The sequence below is a fragment of the Astyanax mexicanus genome, chromosome 13 (assembly GCF_023375975.1).
Source record: "Astyanax mexicanus isolate ESR-SI-001 chromosome 13, AstMex3_surface, whole genome shotgun sequence".
NCBI classification, from domain to species: Eukaryota; Metazoa; Chordata; class Actinopteri; order Characiformes; family Acestrorhamphidae; genus Astyanax; species Astyanax mexicanus.
In genome coordinates this window covers 6207663-6225769 of record NC_064420.1, presented here as the reverse complement: position 1 = coordinate 6225769, position 18107 = coordinate 6207663, and the positions used below count along the sequence as shown (strand labels likewise).

General features: G+C 37.5%; 1 protein-coding gene across 1 annotated transcript in view; it reads right to left on the bottom strand.

Annotated features, from left to right (window-relative positions):
• Positions 1–18107, bottom strand: part of LOC103024256 (inactive dipeptidyl peptidase 10) — a 90532-nt gene that overhangs the window by 3321 nt on the left and 69104 nt on the right. Inside the window, exons 12-24 of the mRNA XM_022677277.2 lie at positions 17556–17597; positions 17157–17261; positions 15662–15753; positions 13675–13722; positions 9250–9368; positions 7419–7466; positions 6520–6618; positions 5961–6027; positions 3078–3272; positions 2777–2831; positions 2261–2360; positions 1566–1624; positions 74–146 (exon numbers count right to left, since the gene is read on the bottom strand). Coding sequence (XP_022532998.2) covers positions 74–146; positions 1566–1624; positions 2261–2360; positions 2777–2831; positions 3078–3272; positions 5961–6027; positions 6520–6618; positions 7419–7466; positions 9250–9368; positions 13675–13722; positions 15662–15753; positions 17157–17261; positions 17556–17597 — 1102 coding nt within the window. The remainder of the gene's footprint in view (positions 1–73; positions 147–1565; positions 1625–2260; positions 2361–2776; positions 2832–3077; positions 3273–5960; positions 6028–6519; positions 6619–7418; positions 7467–9249; positions 9369–13674; positions 13723–15661; positions 15754–17156; positions 17262–17555; positions 17598–18107) is intronic.

Here is an 18107-nt window from a genome sequence, read left to right as displayed (position 1 = left end):
TGTTATTATTATTGAACATTCAGAAAAGTAGCAATCTTACATATTTTGACTTTTTTGTTGCTCAGAACTGTACCATCCGCAGTGCCATGCAGCAGGAGGAAGTTCTCATCCTTTAACTTGTGAACATCTTCTAGTAAAGAAGCAGTCTGTAGAAAAAGAAAAGAAACATAACACTAAATAAATGATTCTGTCAGCATCCAGGACTTGAAAAGGACACTATCACACCTTAACCTGTGTCTTTCCTGTGTTTTTTTCCTCTTTTGGTTTTCTGTGCCTCTGCCCTCTGTTTTCCTGTCTGTGTTTCCAGCCATGTGCTTTTCTTAAGCACTTGGCATTGTTTTGTTATTCTCCTGTCTCTGCCTTAGCCCCGCCCTGTCATCTGTAATCCCTCCTGTCTCATTTGTAACCCTGCCTCCTTGTTAATTCCACAGGTGTCCCTTGTGTGTGCCTGTCTATAAATACCCCATGTGCTCCTTTGTTCTCTGTCGTGCTTTTTGTTTGACGCTGTCCTGTTCAATCCTGTCTAGATGTTCATCTGTGTTTTTGTCTACAGAGTTCTGGTTTGTTTTCTTTATGCTGTTTGATTCGTTGTTTGTTAATTTCACTTCTTTGTTTGTTAAGACCTGGTTCAGTCATTTGTTTTTTAATCTTTGTTTTTTAAGTCTCTGTGTTTATTTCTTGGTTAGTTACTTAATGTCAAACAAAACCGTCTTGCATTTGCATCCGGCCTCCTCCTCCGTGTTACAGACACATAGCAAAAACAAAACACCAATGCTCTTACTATTTTACACAGTGAAATGTGAAGAATCTGCTGTTTTGGCAACATCTCAGGAAAAAAAAACTAAGAGACCACTTCAGTTTCTGAATCAGTTTCTCTGATTTTGCTGTTTATAGATATATGTTTGATTAAAATGAACATTGTGGTTTTATTCTATAAATCAGAACATTTTCCCCAAATTGCCAAATAAAAATTAGTGATAGGTCAGTCGCGAATGATCCGGCTCTTTGAAATGAACAAGTGAACCGATTCTTTTTTTTTTTGCCAAACGTGATTGGTGTGTCTACACTGAGCAAGAGTAGTTTTTTTTAATGGTGAAAAAACATGGTTTATCAGTTACAGTTATACAGTGTGAATCTTGTTTAGTTATTAAGTGTAATTATATATAAACTGTAATTATTGATTATCAGGCTGTCAGACATTTTTATATATTTAAACTTTGATTTAAAGTTTCAAGATGATACATAGAAACCACAATAGAAGACAGCATAAAAATATACATTAAGGAAGAAAAAAATATATAAAAGTAGAGAAATATTAACAAGAGGCCCAAACATGTTGGCCAGGGTCTCACTGACAAGATAATACCTCAGAGCGTAAACAAGTATGGGCGTACCTAAGTTGATTCCTCTGGCGACATTTTATGATCAATACTGCTATCTCATAACGTTTACTAATATTTTTTGTAAAATTTCATCTGTATAAATAAAATGTGTTGTTGTTTATGTATTCGGAAATGGTAACAAGGCACTAATACATAAAAGTAAAAAAAAATAGGTGTTCTGACCATGTAAGCATGTTCTTCTTTTCCAGGGAGGCCCAGGTATCTCTCCGAAAAGGCAGCACCTGTAAAAAAAAGTGTTGATTATATTTATGTACAAGGCTATATACTATAAATTTAATCTACACAGTAAAATCTACACAGTATCTTGCAGTATCTGTAAGAAAAAAAGTATAGTATTTTTCTAATTTTCTTCCATTTCTTTCTCCCTAATTTAGCTAGGCTGATTGTCCCACTCATTTAGCTGATGCTGAAGTGATGCCACGACACAAGGACAGTGAAGACCAACACATGACAGTGAAGACCAGCCACCGCTTCTGTTTGCTGAGTAGCATCACAGCGCACTCGGAGGAAAGCGCGGTGAGTCTGTTCCGATACATCAGCTCACAGATGACTTGTGCTGATCAACATCACCCTAGGAGTGATGAGGGAACAAGCACCATCTACCCACCCAGAGAGAGTAAGGCCAATTGTGCTCTCTTAGGGCTCTGGCAGCTTATGACAAGCTGCATGACCTGGATTCGATTCTCTCTTTTAAAAACTCTTAGATGGAGACCAGTATCCCACCCTCCAACCAACACCCAAGAACATGAATAATACTCCACCAGAGGAACCACCACAACTAAATCCCATCTATCATTTTCCACATAAACACACAAGTTGAATTTTAACATAGCAAATATGGTTGATTAGAAACTCACTGTAGAGTTTGAAGTCTGTGATGGGGGCCAAGATGGCAGAACATCTAAACATCTGCTCAGTTGCTGTAAGCATCTTCAGGATTAAATAGCCCCCAAATCCCTGTTTAGACAAAAGCAGCGGAGACTTTACAGTGGACAGTATTATATTTTAAAACCTGTGCTGAGAATACTACTGGTAAACTAACTTAATATCAAATCTATTGTGAGAAATGACCAATGCTGTTTTACAACACAGTGAATACCAATACTTTACTATAACAGCATGAAGGAAAAGCAGCAACTATTGTTCAGCACCTCCAGGAACTCCTTCAAAACGCTGAGAAAACTATTCCAGGTGACTCTACCTCATAAAGACACTGAGTTTAAAATACCAAGAGTGTGCAGATCTGTCCTCAAAGATAAATGTGCTGCTTAGAAGAATCTAAATCAGCTATAAACATATTCTGATTTGTTTAACACTTTTGTGTACTGGTACTGTATATACATTGCCTTTGTGGGTGAAAGAAATTAAAGTACCTTTCCATAAAGAGCAATCCTTCGACCATCAATATAAGGCAACTGAGTGAGCCACCTAAAAATTACAAATATATTGTAAAAAACAAATAATTAAACTGAACAATCAAAAAACTAACATGCAGAACATTTGGTGCAGGCATATAACCTGCAAATATAAACAATTATACAAAAGTAAATATTTATACTATTAAATAGCAAACTAATAAAAGACAGAGTACGATATAAAACTTAAAAAAATCACAATAATTTTGTGTAAGACACAATATCGCACAGTAGCAGTGTTCTTATTAATATGACTTACTCAACTACTCCCAGGTAGTCTTTGATACGGAGGGATCCCAGTTTGCGGGGGTCCACAGTACTTGGTCTCTGACCCCGCGACGCTCTGCTCCGGCCGTCCACCCAGGCCAGAGCTACTCCATGCAAACTGGACAGAACCTGAGGCCAGCCCAGGGCAAACTCCTCTGTAACCGTCTGACTGCCTGGACTACCATCACTGAGAGCGAGAGAGAGAGAGAGAGAGAGAGAGAGAGAGAGAGAGAGAAGGAAAGAGAAAAAGAGAGAGAGAGAGACAGAGACAGAGAGAGAAAGACAGAGAGAAAAAGAGATGAGGATATGTGTTTTTGCAGAAATTGTGAGTGTGATGGCAACAGCAGTATGGTATAGGTGATTGATTGATAAATTAGCTGTTGCTAGGTTGTTGCTAAGGTGTTGCTATGGTACAGGAGTCAGTAACTAAGGTGTAGCTAGTTCTTTGCTACCGTGTTGCCAGCATGTTGTAATGGTATAGGTGTTGGTTGCTAAACTGTTGCTAGGTGGTACTATGCTTATATGCTTGTTCCTAAGGTCTTACTACACTTTAGCTATTGGTTGATTTGCTAGTGTTGCCTGGCAGTTGCTGTGGTAATGGTTTGGTTGATATGGTGTTGTTAAGGTGTTGCTAGACGGTTGCAAAAGACTTGCTATGGCGTTGCTAAGTAAGTGGTTGCTAAGATGTTGCAATAGTATAAGTGTTGGTTGTTAACTTGTAGCTAGATTATTGTTTATAGGTGTTGTTAAGTGGTTGCTTAGATGTTAAAATGGAATAGGTGTCGATTGCTAAGGTGTAGCTAGCTTATTGCTAGGGTGTTGCTTAGTGGTTGTTAACATGTTGCAATGGTATAGATGTTAAATGCTAAGCAGTTGCTCAGTTAATATGTTGGTTCCTAAAGCTGTTGGTTGCTTAAGTGTTGCTAGACTGCAAAGGGCTTGCTAGTTGGTTGCTTAGGTGTTGTGATGGTACAGTTCGTGGTTGCTGAGGTGTTGCTATGTTTTTGCTATGCTGGCTGCAAATGTTTTGTGATGCTATTTTGTTTTGTTTTGTTTTCAGACATTAAATTACTCTAATGATTAACACTTTAACACTTAGTTATAATAGAGACTGTGTAGATTATTACCTTTTTCCTTTTTTTCCCCATTATTTCAGATTTGTTTCCCATTATCTCCCAATTTGGCTATCCAGTTGTCTCACCCCTTTGTGCGCCACCATCACCAGAAGCATCTGTGACCCTAGGAGGATGTGGACAAGCACATGCCTCCTCCTACACATGTAAAGTCAGTCACCTATTTTTTCGAGCTACTGCCGATGTATCATTGCATGAGCGGCTAGTGCATTTAGAGCAAAGTGCAGCGAGTAGGTTCTTATACATCAGCTCACAGACGCCTCATGCCACCTGGCGCCATCTTTGAGCGTGATGGGGAGAGAGCGCCATCTACCCGGCGACAGCGGATGGCAGAGCAACATGAACGGGATTCGAACCTGTGACCTCCCGTTCATAGTGGCAGCGCATTAGCTGGACCACTCAGCGCTATCACCTTATTTCTAAATAAGATAAATCTAAATATCCATTAAATTAAAAGTAGTCACTTCTATTTCAGTAATGTACAGTGGTGTGAAAAAGTGTTTGTCCCCTTCATGATTTCCTTTTTTTTTTTTTGCATTTTGTTACTCTTAAATGTTTTAGAAAATCAAACAAATTAGTCAATTAGTCAAGTTAAATATTAGTGAAAGACAACACAAGTAAACACAAAATGCTATTTTTAAATGATGTTTTTCATTATTAAGGTAGAAAAACTCCATTGAGTTGTATTTAAATAGTATTTAAATTGTTTTGATTATCTGAAATATTTAACCCTTGTGTGGTCTTCAGGTTTTCATTTTTCATCAAATGATACTAAAAAAATATTTTTTCTAACCCAAAATCATTGGCATTGGCTCATTTTTTGTGAAAAACATATATTAAAATACATTTTCGATAAACACACTGTACTGCCCCCCCCCCCCACATTTATATTAGATACAGTATGTTTGGCCAAGGGCTAATAAACATTGCTTCATTTGTAAATTTGAAACTAAACAAATTTTCTACTCATATCTTGACTTAAATTCATTTTCTTTTACATTTTATTAAAAAACTAATAAAAAAAGAGTAGCACTTTTTGAAAGAAATGTAACATAAAAAAGGTAAAGGGCAAATATTAACCATGTAAGCTGTTTATATTGCTTGCAGTTTAGGTGAAGCGAGCATGTGTAAAGCATTTTAATGTAAAATTGCTTAATTTTGCTGAATTAAATACAAGTAACAAAGTAAACGAGTAACAAAAATATGAACACCACACAAGGGTTAAGAGTGACAAACATGCAAAAAATAAGAAATCATCAGGCAATCAAACACTTTTCACACCATTGTATGCAGATTTTTTTTATCATATGTGAATCGGTCAAAAATTGAATTTAACCTTATCCTGCCCAAATAGAGCTTAACATTAGTTCTATACTTACTGTATGTAAATCCAGACCAAAACTTAATCTATATCCTGTTTACAGAATCAAATTTCTGAGTTTCAACAGATAGCTAGTTGTCTTTGCTGTGATATTTTGAGCATCTGTAAATAAGTCATAGTGCAGCATGTGATAAAGTATTGACCCATATTTGAAATAATTACACAATCTCCTCATTAGCCCTACCTATTATTAATCTCATTATTAGCCCTACCGATAATTAGTCTCCTCATTAACCCTACAGATTATTGTTCACGTGTCAATACTGAAACAATTACCATGCATCAATTAATCATAACACATAATTGAAGTGCTGTAATAACACTGAGATACCATTGATAATAAGACACAGGGCAGGCTTACACCATGATGAGGAGGGGGTGCAGGTTTCCCTCGTACCCCGGGGGCAGGGAGAGCTTCAGATGCAGGTCTGGAAATACAGAGGCAGTTAAAGCACAGCAGCACTGCGCCGCCTGTAAAACACTGCTGAACGGCTGTATGTGAGCTCATCAATATTCAAACCACTGCAAATACATTTCCATGAGTGCTGAGGAATTTCTGTGTATATTACTGTATCTATCACACACACACATACACACAAACACAAGCACACATATACAGTGTGTGTTAAATTAATTTAAATGGCACAGTCTCATACTGTGCATGCAGATATATGCACACATGTATGAGCAGCAATGCACATTAACACTTAAACACATGCACACACACATACACACACACACACCCTGCTGTGAAGCCTGTTAAATCCCTAATAGCAAACAATAAAGCAGTCTGACTGCTGTGCAGATCTCATTAGCAAAACTAAAACAATTAAACAAATAGATTGTGACGTGTATAAAAATGGCTGAAAGTTTGCATTAACCAACAAAAAAAACATTAATTGCATTAATTTGGAGTTTACCGTAGCTATCAGAGGAAAGCGTCCTGAAGAGGGTCTCTGGAAGACTCTTGGTGCCGAGAGACACAGCAAGCAGGCTGTTGTCTTCAACCACAGTGTATCCTAATAATGGCACACATCAATCCTATTATATCAATTCAATCATATCAAATGATCATTTATAACTTTTATAAATACACTGGCATGAAAAAAGTTTTGGCCCCCTTGTCTAAATTACTGTTAATGTGAAAAGTTAAGCAATCAAAAGATAAAACAATCTTCAAAGGACATAGGGCCCTATTTCAGCAATCTTTAGGTTGGTTGCAGGGGTTACACAATGAAACTGAAACACCCGGTTTTAGACCACAATAATTTATTGTCCCGACGGACAGTTCTGGTGGAAACAGGAGAGTTGAGGTGCACATTGAATTCTGCCGTGATTTGATCATACAATCCGGGTTAGCACCCGAACATCCCTTTCAGACAGCTTCCTCTTACAGCGTCCACAGTTAATCCTGTTGGATGTGGTTGGTTCTTCTTGGTGGTATGCTGGCATTACCCTGGATACCATGGCGCTTGATACATCACAAAGACTTGCTGTCTTGGTCACAGATGCGCCAGCAAGACGTGCACCAAAAATTTGTCCTCTTTTGAACTCTGGTATGTATGTTGTGTGCATTGCAATATTTTGAGCAAAACTGTGCTCTTACCCTGATAATTAAACCTTCACACTCTTACTGCTCTTACTGATGCAATGTCAGCTAACAGTGTAATTAATTAGATGTGCTGGACTGAGCAGATCCAAATATCATTTGAATAAATATTACCAGTCTCTCTTTCATAAATCTTACATCAGCTTACATCAGCTGAGGTGAATCAGCAAAGAAGCAAATACACTATAAGAAAAACCAAACCTCACTCACGGGAGGGGTCTTTAGTGCTGTGGATCGTCACCTTTGGAACTCCTGGACCTGTATATTAAAAATAAGAAGCAGAATGTGAAATTATTTTGTGTGTCTCAGAGGCATTGTAACAATACAACAATATGCCAAAAGTCACGGGACAGCAGTATGTAAACTGATCATTAAGCGTTACCAGAGGGAACGCCTTAGGAATACCCACACCTGTATAAGTGTGTAGATGTTGTGAGGTGTTATCTTGTGACTGAGGCTGAACACTGGTGAACACATTGTGCCCATGGTAAGGCAATGTGAATTATGGGAGTTGGAGTGAGGTCTGAGAGTGAAGTTGTGTGTTCATTTAACATTTCTCATTCAACCGCATCATGCATGTACCAGGAATGCAAGAAGTCATAGAAGACAATAAATACATAGTGATATAACTTCCTGTCCCATGACATGTGTATAATACAATATTAGAGCTCTTCAGAGAGCACCTAGGGCCCTATTTTAGCAATATATAGCACACCAGTCAATTGCACAACCTGTCGCTCAGGGTCAAAATATTAATAAATTCATACATTTAATAAATTAATAAATATATTAACAGCCCCACCCCCAGGGTTCTATCCTTGGTCATTTTATATTTTACACCTTGGTCAAGTCATTCTTCATTCTTGTCTATAAATTTCATTGTTATGTCATTCAGATGACTTTCAGGTTTACACTCCCATTCTTCTCCCTCAGATTATTTCAGTCAGTCATAAATTCCTAAAACTCCACAAAGACAAAAAAACGAATTTAGTAGGACTCAAAACTTTGGTTTCTAACCTGCAATGTTGACCCTGTTAGGTTATATCAAGTCACCTAGAGTTATATTTTAATATTTATTGCATATTTACAACATATGATCAGCAATGGTGATACAGTAATGGTGTAAAGTGGGCTAAAACAAGTCATATTTTGGTATGTTTAGTGCATCAGGTGCACTGTGACTTTGGCAGATTGCTATTGCAGGGGTATAGCTACCAGGACGTGTCCAACGCTTCTCTGCAGAGGAAACTGACCTGCTTGTTCACACAGTGAAGGTGCGCAAGCAGGCAATTTACGGAATAAGACAATAACAATGATATTTTGTGTTGATTTGATTTTACTTTGTGTTCTGTTTATTGTTAATGTAAAAGGTTTGTGGGATTTTAAAGGTGCTATATATTAGATCCATACCATATGAAGTCACCATGTCAAAAGATACCAGGTGAAAAAAAAATAACCTGCGTGTTTTAACATTGTGTGTGTGTAAATTTACTTCTCGCGAGCACATTCGCTGAGGGAGGTAAACCTGGACCCACCCCCAAACTGTCAAAACCACCCCTTTCAAAATCCTTCTTTCGACCAAAAAGAACAGCTGCAGGCAAATCGCACAGCATGCGAGGAAAAAAACACCCGAGAGGGAGAAAAATGAAGCTTGAGAGCGATATTTTATTTAGTGCGCACACAATTTCATTTTTTTTGCTGGTGAGTTTCACATTTGCGTTTGTAAAAAGTACATTTACACACAAAATGTTAAAATACGCAGGTACATTTTTTTTCACCTGGTATTTTTGCGCCCCTGTCTTCTGACATTGACAGTGACGCCATAATACCATTAATTAATTTAGTTTTATTTTGTAAATGTCTTTCTTAAATTGGCCATTTGAACAGACAACAGACAACAGACAGCGTACTATAGCTTGAAGAACTATATTCTTCTTTGGGCCATGGAAAAACTCACTGGACACAGTACTAGTTCCTGTCCCATGAAATATGGCATTTCATTGTATAGCGTGTTCTCTTTCTGTTTAAATGAGTGGATTACCTAAACAGTAGAGTGTGAAGTGAGTCTGGTTGGGGCTGAAGTCAGCTCTGAAGAAGGTACAGCGTTCGAAGAGGCTGCAGGTTAAACACTGCCGATGGAACACTCCTTCAAGTTCAGCGCTGCAAAACAAAACAGTGAAACATATATAATATATTAATAATCAGCTCTGATACATACAAACATATTATCAGAATCAAAACCCATCTACCTGAAAAGCACATGCCTGCTCAGACTTACTGACTACTGTTGTTCAGTGTAATATTTTCCAATAAAATATACAAATCATGGAAGTGTGATTCTGAGCAGCTAGATTAGAATAAATGTTACTTTTATGTCAAAGAAAAAAGAAATTGGATGTAAGGAGAAGGATAATGTATGACAGCAGTGAGTGAAGGGTCGAGTGGTGAGATAGCAATCTCATAGCAGGTAACAGACTTAATAAGTACCGTATTTTTCGGACTATAAGGCGCACTTAAAAACTTTTAATTTTCACAAAAATTGACAGTGCGTCTTATAATACGGTGCGCCTTTTGTATGGATTTTACTCGTCAGGTTGTAAGGAGCAGTAAACACACAGCGTTATACAGAGTTTCAGTGCTATACAGAGTCCAGAGCCGTGCAGCTCAGAGGCTGGAGCAGCAAATAGCATTAGCTAGCTTATTCACTGTTCAGAGATCAGTATTATCTAAATTTTACCCGTCAGGTGTAAGGAGCAGTAAACACACACTCCGTGCAGAGCCGTGCCGCTCCGAGGCTGGAGCAGCAATAGCATTAGCTAGATGCTAACCGCTTAGCTAGCTAGCTTTTTCACTGTTCAGAGATCAGTATTTTCTAAATTTAGCACTTTTAATACTGCTGGAGCAGTATTATTAGAGTTAGATGCTAATCGCTAAGCGTTCACCGTTCAGAGGTGAGTTATCGGCCTGTAAGTCTGTGCTGCTTTGCCTGGCTAGCATTAGCTAGATGCTAAGCGCTAACTCTCTCAGAGGTGAGTTTTATCTGCCTGTAATCTGCTTGTTTACCGTGTTAAAACAAGCTACGGGGGACGAATCGCTAGCTAATATCTCACTGTCTTACCAGAACACGCAGGATTACTCAGTGTAACGCTGTCGTTTAAGTTTGGGTTAACTTTACTAGTTTAGGTGACTAGCTAGCGTGCTAGCGGATAGCTATGCTAACGCTGGTGCAGCAAGCCTTAGTGGACATCTGGAAATCTAAGCTTACTGTAAATAAACTGAAGCACGTTACTCACCCAAATAAGTTTTCAGGAGAGGAATCTGTGTAGATTAATATCCAGCACTCGTTTGACTTTGAAAGAGCTAGATTTGTATACTGAGACGCTCCACCGGCAAGCGACCACCCCCGGTGGGGGAAGGGAAACATGGCGCCACCCCTGTTCACTTTGATATAGGCACCCTTTCTAGTGTCACTTAACGCGCCTTATAATGCGATGCGCCCTATGTATGGAAAAATAGCAGAAAATAGGCGTTCTTTGATAGTGCGTCTTATAATACGGTGCGCCTTATAGTCCGAAAAATACGGTATATATATTTTTTAAATAATTTTATTTCGGTTCTGATACATCAGCTCACAGACGCCCTGTGCTATGGACATCACCCGAGGAGTGATGTGGCGAGAGAGCGCCATCTACCCACCTGGAGGGAGCAGGGCCAATTTTGCTCCCTCTGAGTGCCAGCAGCTTGATGGCAAAGCTGCACGAGCGGGGGTTCGAACCTTTAATAAGTATTTAAGGTGAAGTTTTGCTTTGAACAAAATTAGACTACTCATGTGACAACTTTTCAGTGTTACAAGGCCACAGGTATGGGCTGCAGTGTCAAATAAAAAGTAAATAAATTAACTGATATAAAAACTGATGCCTGATGTGGTTGAAGTTGCAAAATAATATTTTGTACGGCTTAAATGTGAAACAATACAGTACCAGTCAAAAGTTTGGACACCTTTTTATTCAGTATTTTTATTTTTCCTACATTGTAAATGAATACTGAAGTCATTCAAGTTCATTAAAGGAACACATACATTACTACATCATATAGTAACTTAAAAGTGTTAAACAAACCAAAATACTCTTGTGGTTTCAAGGCTGGTAACTCTGACGAACTTATCCTGTGCAACAGAGGAACTCTTGCTCTTCCTTTGCTGGGGCGGTCCTGATGAGAGCCATTTTTATCATAATTTTTTTGATGGTCTTTGCGACGAAACTTGAGGAACTTTTTCAAAGTTCTCTTTTTTGTATGTTTTCACTTAGTTGAGTAGTTCTTGCCATAATATGGATTAGAACATTATTCTATAAATAGTGCTTTTCACTGTATACCTGTAACTCTACCTCTTGACAACCTTACAACTGATGCTCTCAAACACTTTATTAAGAGACAAGAAATTCAAGTAATTAACTCTTGATGAGTTCAGCACAGCTGTTAACTGAAAGCCACTCCAGGTGACTCTCCTTCATAATTCATAGTTTGGATGACTTTAGTATTTTCTACAATGCAAAACATTTTAAAATAATGAGAAAATACTGAATTTAAGGTTTTCAAACTTTTTACTGGTGCTGTATATTCTATTATATAGTCTAAACTAAAAATAGACCACTATGTTCTTTTTCCTTTGCTGGAAACATTGAATAATCACTAACAATGCACAGCCTAGGCCGAGAAACTGTGAGGTTTAAGACAGTAATCATGAGTTTGCGAACGATCTTTACATCCCGGTGAGTCACACCGCCGCTCTATAAGGACCCGGACGTTCCCCTCATCCTCTGCCAGTACTGTTAAACAAATTAACTCAGCAGAGTGAAACCCCAAAAAAATGACACTTCCTGGTCACTGTCCCATTCACCCACCTCACTCGACAAGATTAAAAACTGATTAAAATTCAAAGCACTGATGACACCCAGTACCCAGCCATGCAGAAGAGCTGGGGCTGGTTATAGAGGGAGTGCAGATAAAAATTAACTACCTTATAGAAGGACAGTGACTTTCAAAATGAGCACACATTAACGACATCGTAAAGACCTTTACAAGGTGTGCTCTCTGACATTTACATTCACATAATGCTGTGTGATGCATCAGACTGAGAACACACAGGCCAGAGGTGTCCAAACTTTTTTTAAAGGACCACATCAAAAAAAGCAGGGGCCAGTCTCTCCTTCTGAAAAATATTAATAAATAAGTAATATATACAGTATTGCTAAACACTGATTTTAATTTTAGTGCTTTAACTTTACACTCTAAAAAACAGAGGTACGATATGAGTACTTTTTTGTACTCAAAGGTACACTCTTCATAATTGTACCCTCAAAGGTACAATATTGGTCTTTACAGGTTCAGATTTGTTCCCTCTGAAGTACAAAGTAACTTCTAACAGCAATAAGTACAGATTTGTACCATTTAACCAGCCAAAGGGTACATTCAGTATTCTGTATCACTGTACTAATAAACAATATTTATTTTAACTTCACATTTTTCATTTGAAAGCCAGACAATTTTGGATCATCAAGTTTTTGAGCCATATTTAGTTGATGATAATGTTTATAATCTTTATAATCTTTACTGGCACAAAAAACATGGGTACAAAAAAGGACTTTCACTGAAAGGTACTTTTTTGTACCTCAATATAAGGTACAGCCCCAGCGACAAGCTTTGTACTCTTTTAAGTACAAATCTGTACTTACTTTTCTTAGTGTGTAACAAGCTCTGGAGATTGACAAGGCTGCTGCATGATGAAGGATTTCCAAATTATTTTGGTTGTATCTTTATTTAAACTAAACAGACAAAATGTTTTAAAAATGTCTAAGTTCATTGTACATCAATGAAGATTAATTAACCCATCTCACAGTAAACCACGTACTTTAGTTCCTGAAGTCTTCTGTGAACAGTAGATTGAGATTTCTTCAGTCCTGTCCTCTGATGTCACTAACAGTTGTTTTAGGGTCTTTCTTTACAGAACTCACAATGTTTCTCTGATCAACTGCTGTGGTTTTCCTTGGTCTACCTGTTTAACATCTGTTACTTAGTACACCAGTGACGACTTTCTTTTTCAGGACATTCCAAACGGTTATACTGGCTCAGGGTATGGACAGTATTTCTGTCTTTATTTTTTACCCATATGCAGCTCTCTTCTTTTCATTCTGATCCAGTCAGAAAAACGTACAACTTTTTATTTTATCTCATTTTATTAAAACACAGAGTTTACCATACTGCTGTCATTGTGAAGCGAAATGAAAATTTAAATGTGGTACTATGTCACTAATAATGTATTCTTAAAACAGATGCTAAGTGCTAATCAATATCTGTCCATGGGTCTGGTTTTGGACACCCCTGACCTGGGCAGTACTGCTCAGTAGCTTGATAAAGTATTCTATTACAGTCAGTAATCTGGAACTCTGAACAGGAGACAGAGACTCACCTATATAAGTGTCTGCTGTGTCTGGACTCCTCTGTGCTCAGGAAATAACTGCGGAGAGAGAAAACACAGAGACCTTGACATATTTCATAATAAGGTTTGTGCAGTGATAAAAATCAGCGGCAGGAAGAAAACGACTTTAGAACGATTTCCACAAGTTACAGAAACTGCTTAAACTGCAACATCACAAATCTCCACTGACACAGAATATTTCTGCCCTACCAACAGTAAGTAAAACGCAATGTATTAAATCAAGAATACTGCAGGCAGGAAGCTACAGAGATCAGCCAAAACATTAACACATATCACTGTGTACTACAACCTCGTACCTCCAAATCAGTTTCTGTTAATGCAGGGTTATTGCACCATTTTAAAAGTCAAATGTAATGCTTATTAAGGCCTTTTGAAGACATCGATAAAAATAATTTAAGACCCAAAAATGTAGATGTTAGCTAGTTCTCTGCTTAACTTAAGTTTTCTCCCCGGTAACGTTAGCTATCTTTCTGCTAAGCTTAATTCTCTCCCCAATAATGTTAGCTAACTTGTCACTAATGTTAGCTAGCTCTGTGCATAACTTAGTTCTGGCTTTGCTAATGTTAGCTATCTCGCTGCTAATGTTAGCTATCTCGCTGCTAATGTTAGCTAGCTCTCCGCTAACCTTAGTTCTGTCCTCGCTAATGTTAGCTATCTCGCTGCTAATGTTAGCTATCTCGCTGCTAATGTTAGCTAGCTCTCCGCTAGCCTTAGTTCTGTCCTCGCTAATGTTAGCTATCTCGCTGCTAATGTTAGCTAGCTCTCCGCTAACCTTAGTTCTGTTCTCGCTAATGTTAGCTATTTTGCTGCTAATGTTAGCTAGCTCTCCGCTTGCCTTAGTTTTCTCCCTGTTAATTTTAGCTAGCTCTCTGCTTAACTTAGTTTTCTCCCTGTTAATTTTAGCTAGCTCTCTGCATAACTTAGTTTTCTCCCTGTTAATTTTAGCTAGCTCTCCGCTTAACTTAGTTTTCTCCCTGGTAATGTTGATAACTGGCCACTAAAATCATAATGTTTTTCCACTGCCACTAATTTTTCTTTAAATTTAATACCTCCAGCACATTAACAGTAAATTTAAGACAATTTAAGACCTTAATTACCCGAATTTCAAGGTTTTTTTTGTGGAACTGGACCAGATTGGACTCCTTTAGACCAGTCATGATACTGTCCCAAAAATTGCACCAGTGTTCCATGTTTTCTCCATCGGTGAATAACAGACTTCACTGTGGTTCTCTGGAGTCCCAAAGCTTTAGGAATGACTTTGTAACCTTTTCCAGATTGATATATATTCAGTGACTTTGTCTTCTCATCTGTTCTTAAATATCTCTTCAGATATTTATATGGGGTATAATGTGTTGTTTTTGAGATCTTTCATTTGTTTCATGGTGTCCGAAATGTTCTATTTAAGTGATTTTTTGATTCTACAGATCTGGCAGTAATCAGGTCTGGTTGTGGTTAGTAGTGAAAATGAACTCAACTTTAAAAAAAGTGTGATTAATCACAGTTACTTTATGGGGGGAAGGATAGTTTATTCCCTTAATAAATGAAATCATCATTTTAAAAAGTGTTTTTCTATTTACTCAGGTTATATTTGTTTGTTATTAAAAGTTTGATCTGAAAAATTGATACTTAATAATTGATACTACATAATATTGCACTTCTGGTTAGATGCTTACTGCATTTCATTGGTGCTAAAGTTGCAATTCCAATAGCAATACAATATTTGAATGTACTAATGCGCAGCCTTGGAAATAATATCATGTTGAAATATTATGTTTTATTTTTTATGTGACCCTTAATACACAACACAAGTCCAAGTCACACATTTATCACAGTCCATACAAATGTGAATTATGCTACTGAGCTTTATTTATATGTAATTTCTGTGCACCAAGTGTGGGAAGCAGCATCATGGTAGGCTTGGTAGATGTACATCTAAGGTAAGACACAGCTCACGTACATTTTACCATTCTTCTCATCCAGAGCGCAAAGCTCAGTAACATCCCAGTTCCCTGAAGTCAGAAAGCGAGGGGAAGCTGAAGGAAGAGCAGGCTGGAGCGAGAGAATAAAAACAGAAACAGAAAGAAAGAAAGAGAGAGAGTAAGCTCAGATATGGGATGGCAAAGTATTTGTGGGGAAAAAATAATAAAAAATAAGAAGTTTAGGTATGAGATTTACAGATATGTTAAAATAGGGCAGCATACAAATAGGGTGGGGTTATTTCTGCCACAGGGGAAAAACAGCTATTAGTTCAGAGAGGAAACTGACATCTTACAATTTTATATTTTATGTTTTATATTCCTCAAAGTAGCACCTCATTGCTTAGATGACAGCTTTGCACATCTTGGCTGGATTTATCAGTCTGCTTTATGAGGTAGAGTCACCTGTAATGTTCAGCTTTCAGTTAACAGCTGTGCTGAACTCGTCAAGAGTTTATTAATTTAATTTCTTGTCTCTTAATGTGTTTAAGAGCATCAGTTGTAAAGTTGTGAAGAGGTAGAGTAAGAGGTATACAGTGAATAGCCCTATTTGAGTAATGTTCTAATCCATTAAGTAAGGAAATGATGGTCAGTCAATTAAAAAAAATAAAGAACTCTAAAGGTATCCTCAATTGCAGTCGTAAAGATCATCAAAAATGTAATGATGGAACTGGCTCTCATCAGGAGAAGAGATACCAACTTCAGAGACCACAAGTTAACAACACCCCAGATAAAAGCACTTTTTGGTTTTGTTTATTTGTTTCTTTTAAGTTACTACATGATTCCTTATGTGTTCCTTCATAGTCTGGATGACTTCAGTATTCATTTACTATGTAGGAAAAAAAGTAATGTTTCTTTTTTCCATTTAAATTTAATTTTTATATGAAAAAATCTTAATCTGGTTTTAGTCTTAATTCAGACTTGGCTATAGGGGTCTTGGCTGGGTAATTCTTGATTCTACAGGTCTGGCAGTTATCAGGTCTGGTTGTGGTTAAAAGTGAAATTGAACTCATCCTTCCAAAAAGTTAAAAACACTTTTTCACAAAGGGCTGAATTGGTTTGAATAGTTTTTTCCCCATAATAAAAACTATGAATAAAAATTAATAAAAAAAAATAATAAAACATATTATATATTATATATTATTATAAATTTACTCAGGTTATATTTGTTTAATATTAAAGTTTGTTTGATCGGAAAAATAATTACTACAGCACTGTGTAAATAAAACTGTATATTGCACTTCTCGTTAGATGCTAACTGCATTTCATTGGTGCTAAAGTTGCAATAGCAGTAGCAATAAACTATTTTAATGTGCGAATGTATAGAAATTCTTGGCTACATATGTGCAAGCATTCGAAAAGTGTTTTCTGCCGCATGCAGCTGGATGGAGGCGTTGGTGTTTATTCATTAGGAGATCGAGTAAATGTGAGTAATCACGCTGAGCTGAACAGCATGTAATGACTGCTCCCACAGACCTGGGCAGGGAGGCTGGCGATGTGGCGGAACTCCCCACGGGCTCCTTGCTTGGCAGGCAGCGTGAGGTAAAACTGAGAGCCATCTGCCGAGAACAACGGCTCCTCCTGTCGAACAACTCACCATCAATACACACTCCAGCACCCAATCAATGAGAACACACGCAGCACTGATGCAATTCATTACAGCGTCGCAGGTGGACGCTGCATTCATAAATAAAAGAGGGGCGGCTGAAATTGATTATTCTGTACAGCCACCCTCTGAGAGAGAGAGAGAGAGATGATAAGATAGGAGATATATATATATATAGAGAAAAACAATACAGAAAGAAAGCCTGAGAGAGAGAGAGAGAGAGAGAGTGAGAGAGAGAGAGATAGAGATCTGAAAGAGATTGGAACTACCTGCTGCTGATTCTGCAGAAAGTCCACAGCCGTTTTGTGTTTCTGGAGGTATAAATATAAAAGAGAAGAAGGTGTCACAGCTTATAAATATAAAAACGTGTCTTCAGTGCAAGACATAAGATTATAGTATAGATTATTAAACTGAGGAGCATCTAAAAGAGTACTGAAACATACTGCTCATCTTCGAGAAAAATCATTATAAGACTTACTTTACTCTCAAACCTCATTTTTAAATGTCTCTATCATTAATTATACATAGAATATGCAAATTACTTGTGACAGTACTGCTGGAAAATGTCAGGCTATGGGCAGCGGTGTATTCAGACAGAGCTGAAGTTCGAGAAACTACAGGCAGCAGTGTTTTAAAAAAGTGTTTTTACATTTTACACCGTGCACCATGCACAACCTATTAATTTATGATAAATTACGAAAATTTTGGTACCACTTTAAAATAAGACTACCTTTATAAAGGGTTTATAAATGGTTTACAATTAGTTTATTAATAGGAACTAATTAGGTTGTAAATGCCTTAAAATCATTAATAATCAGTTA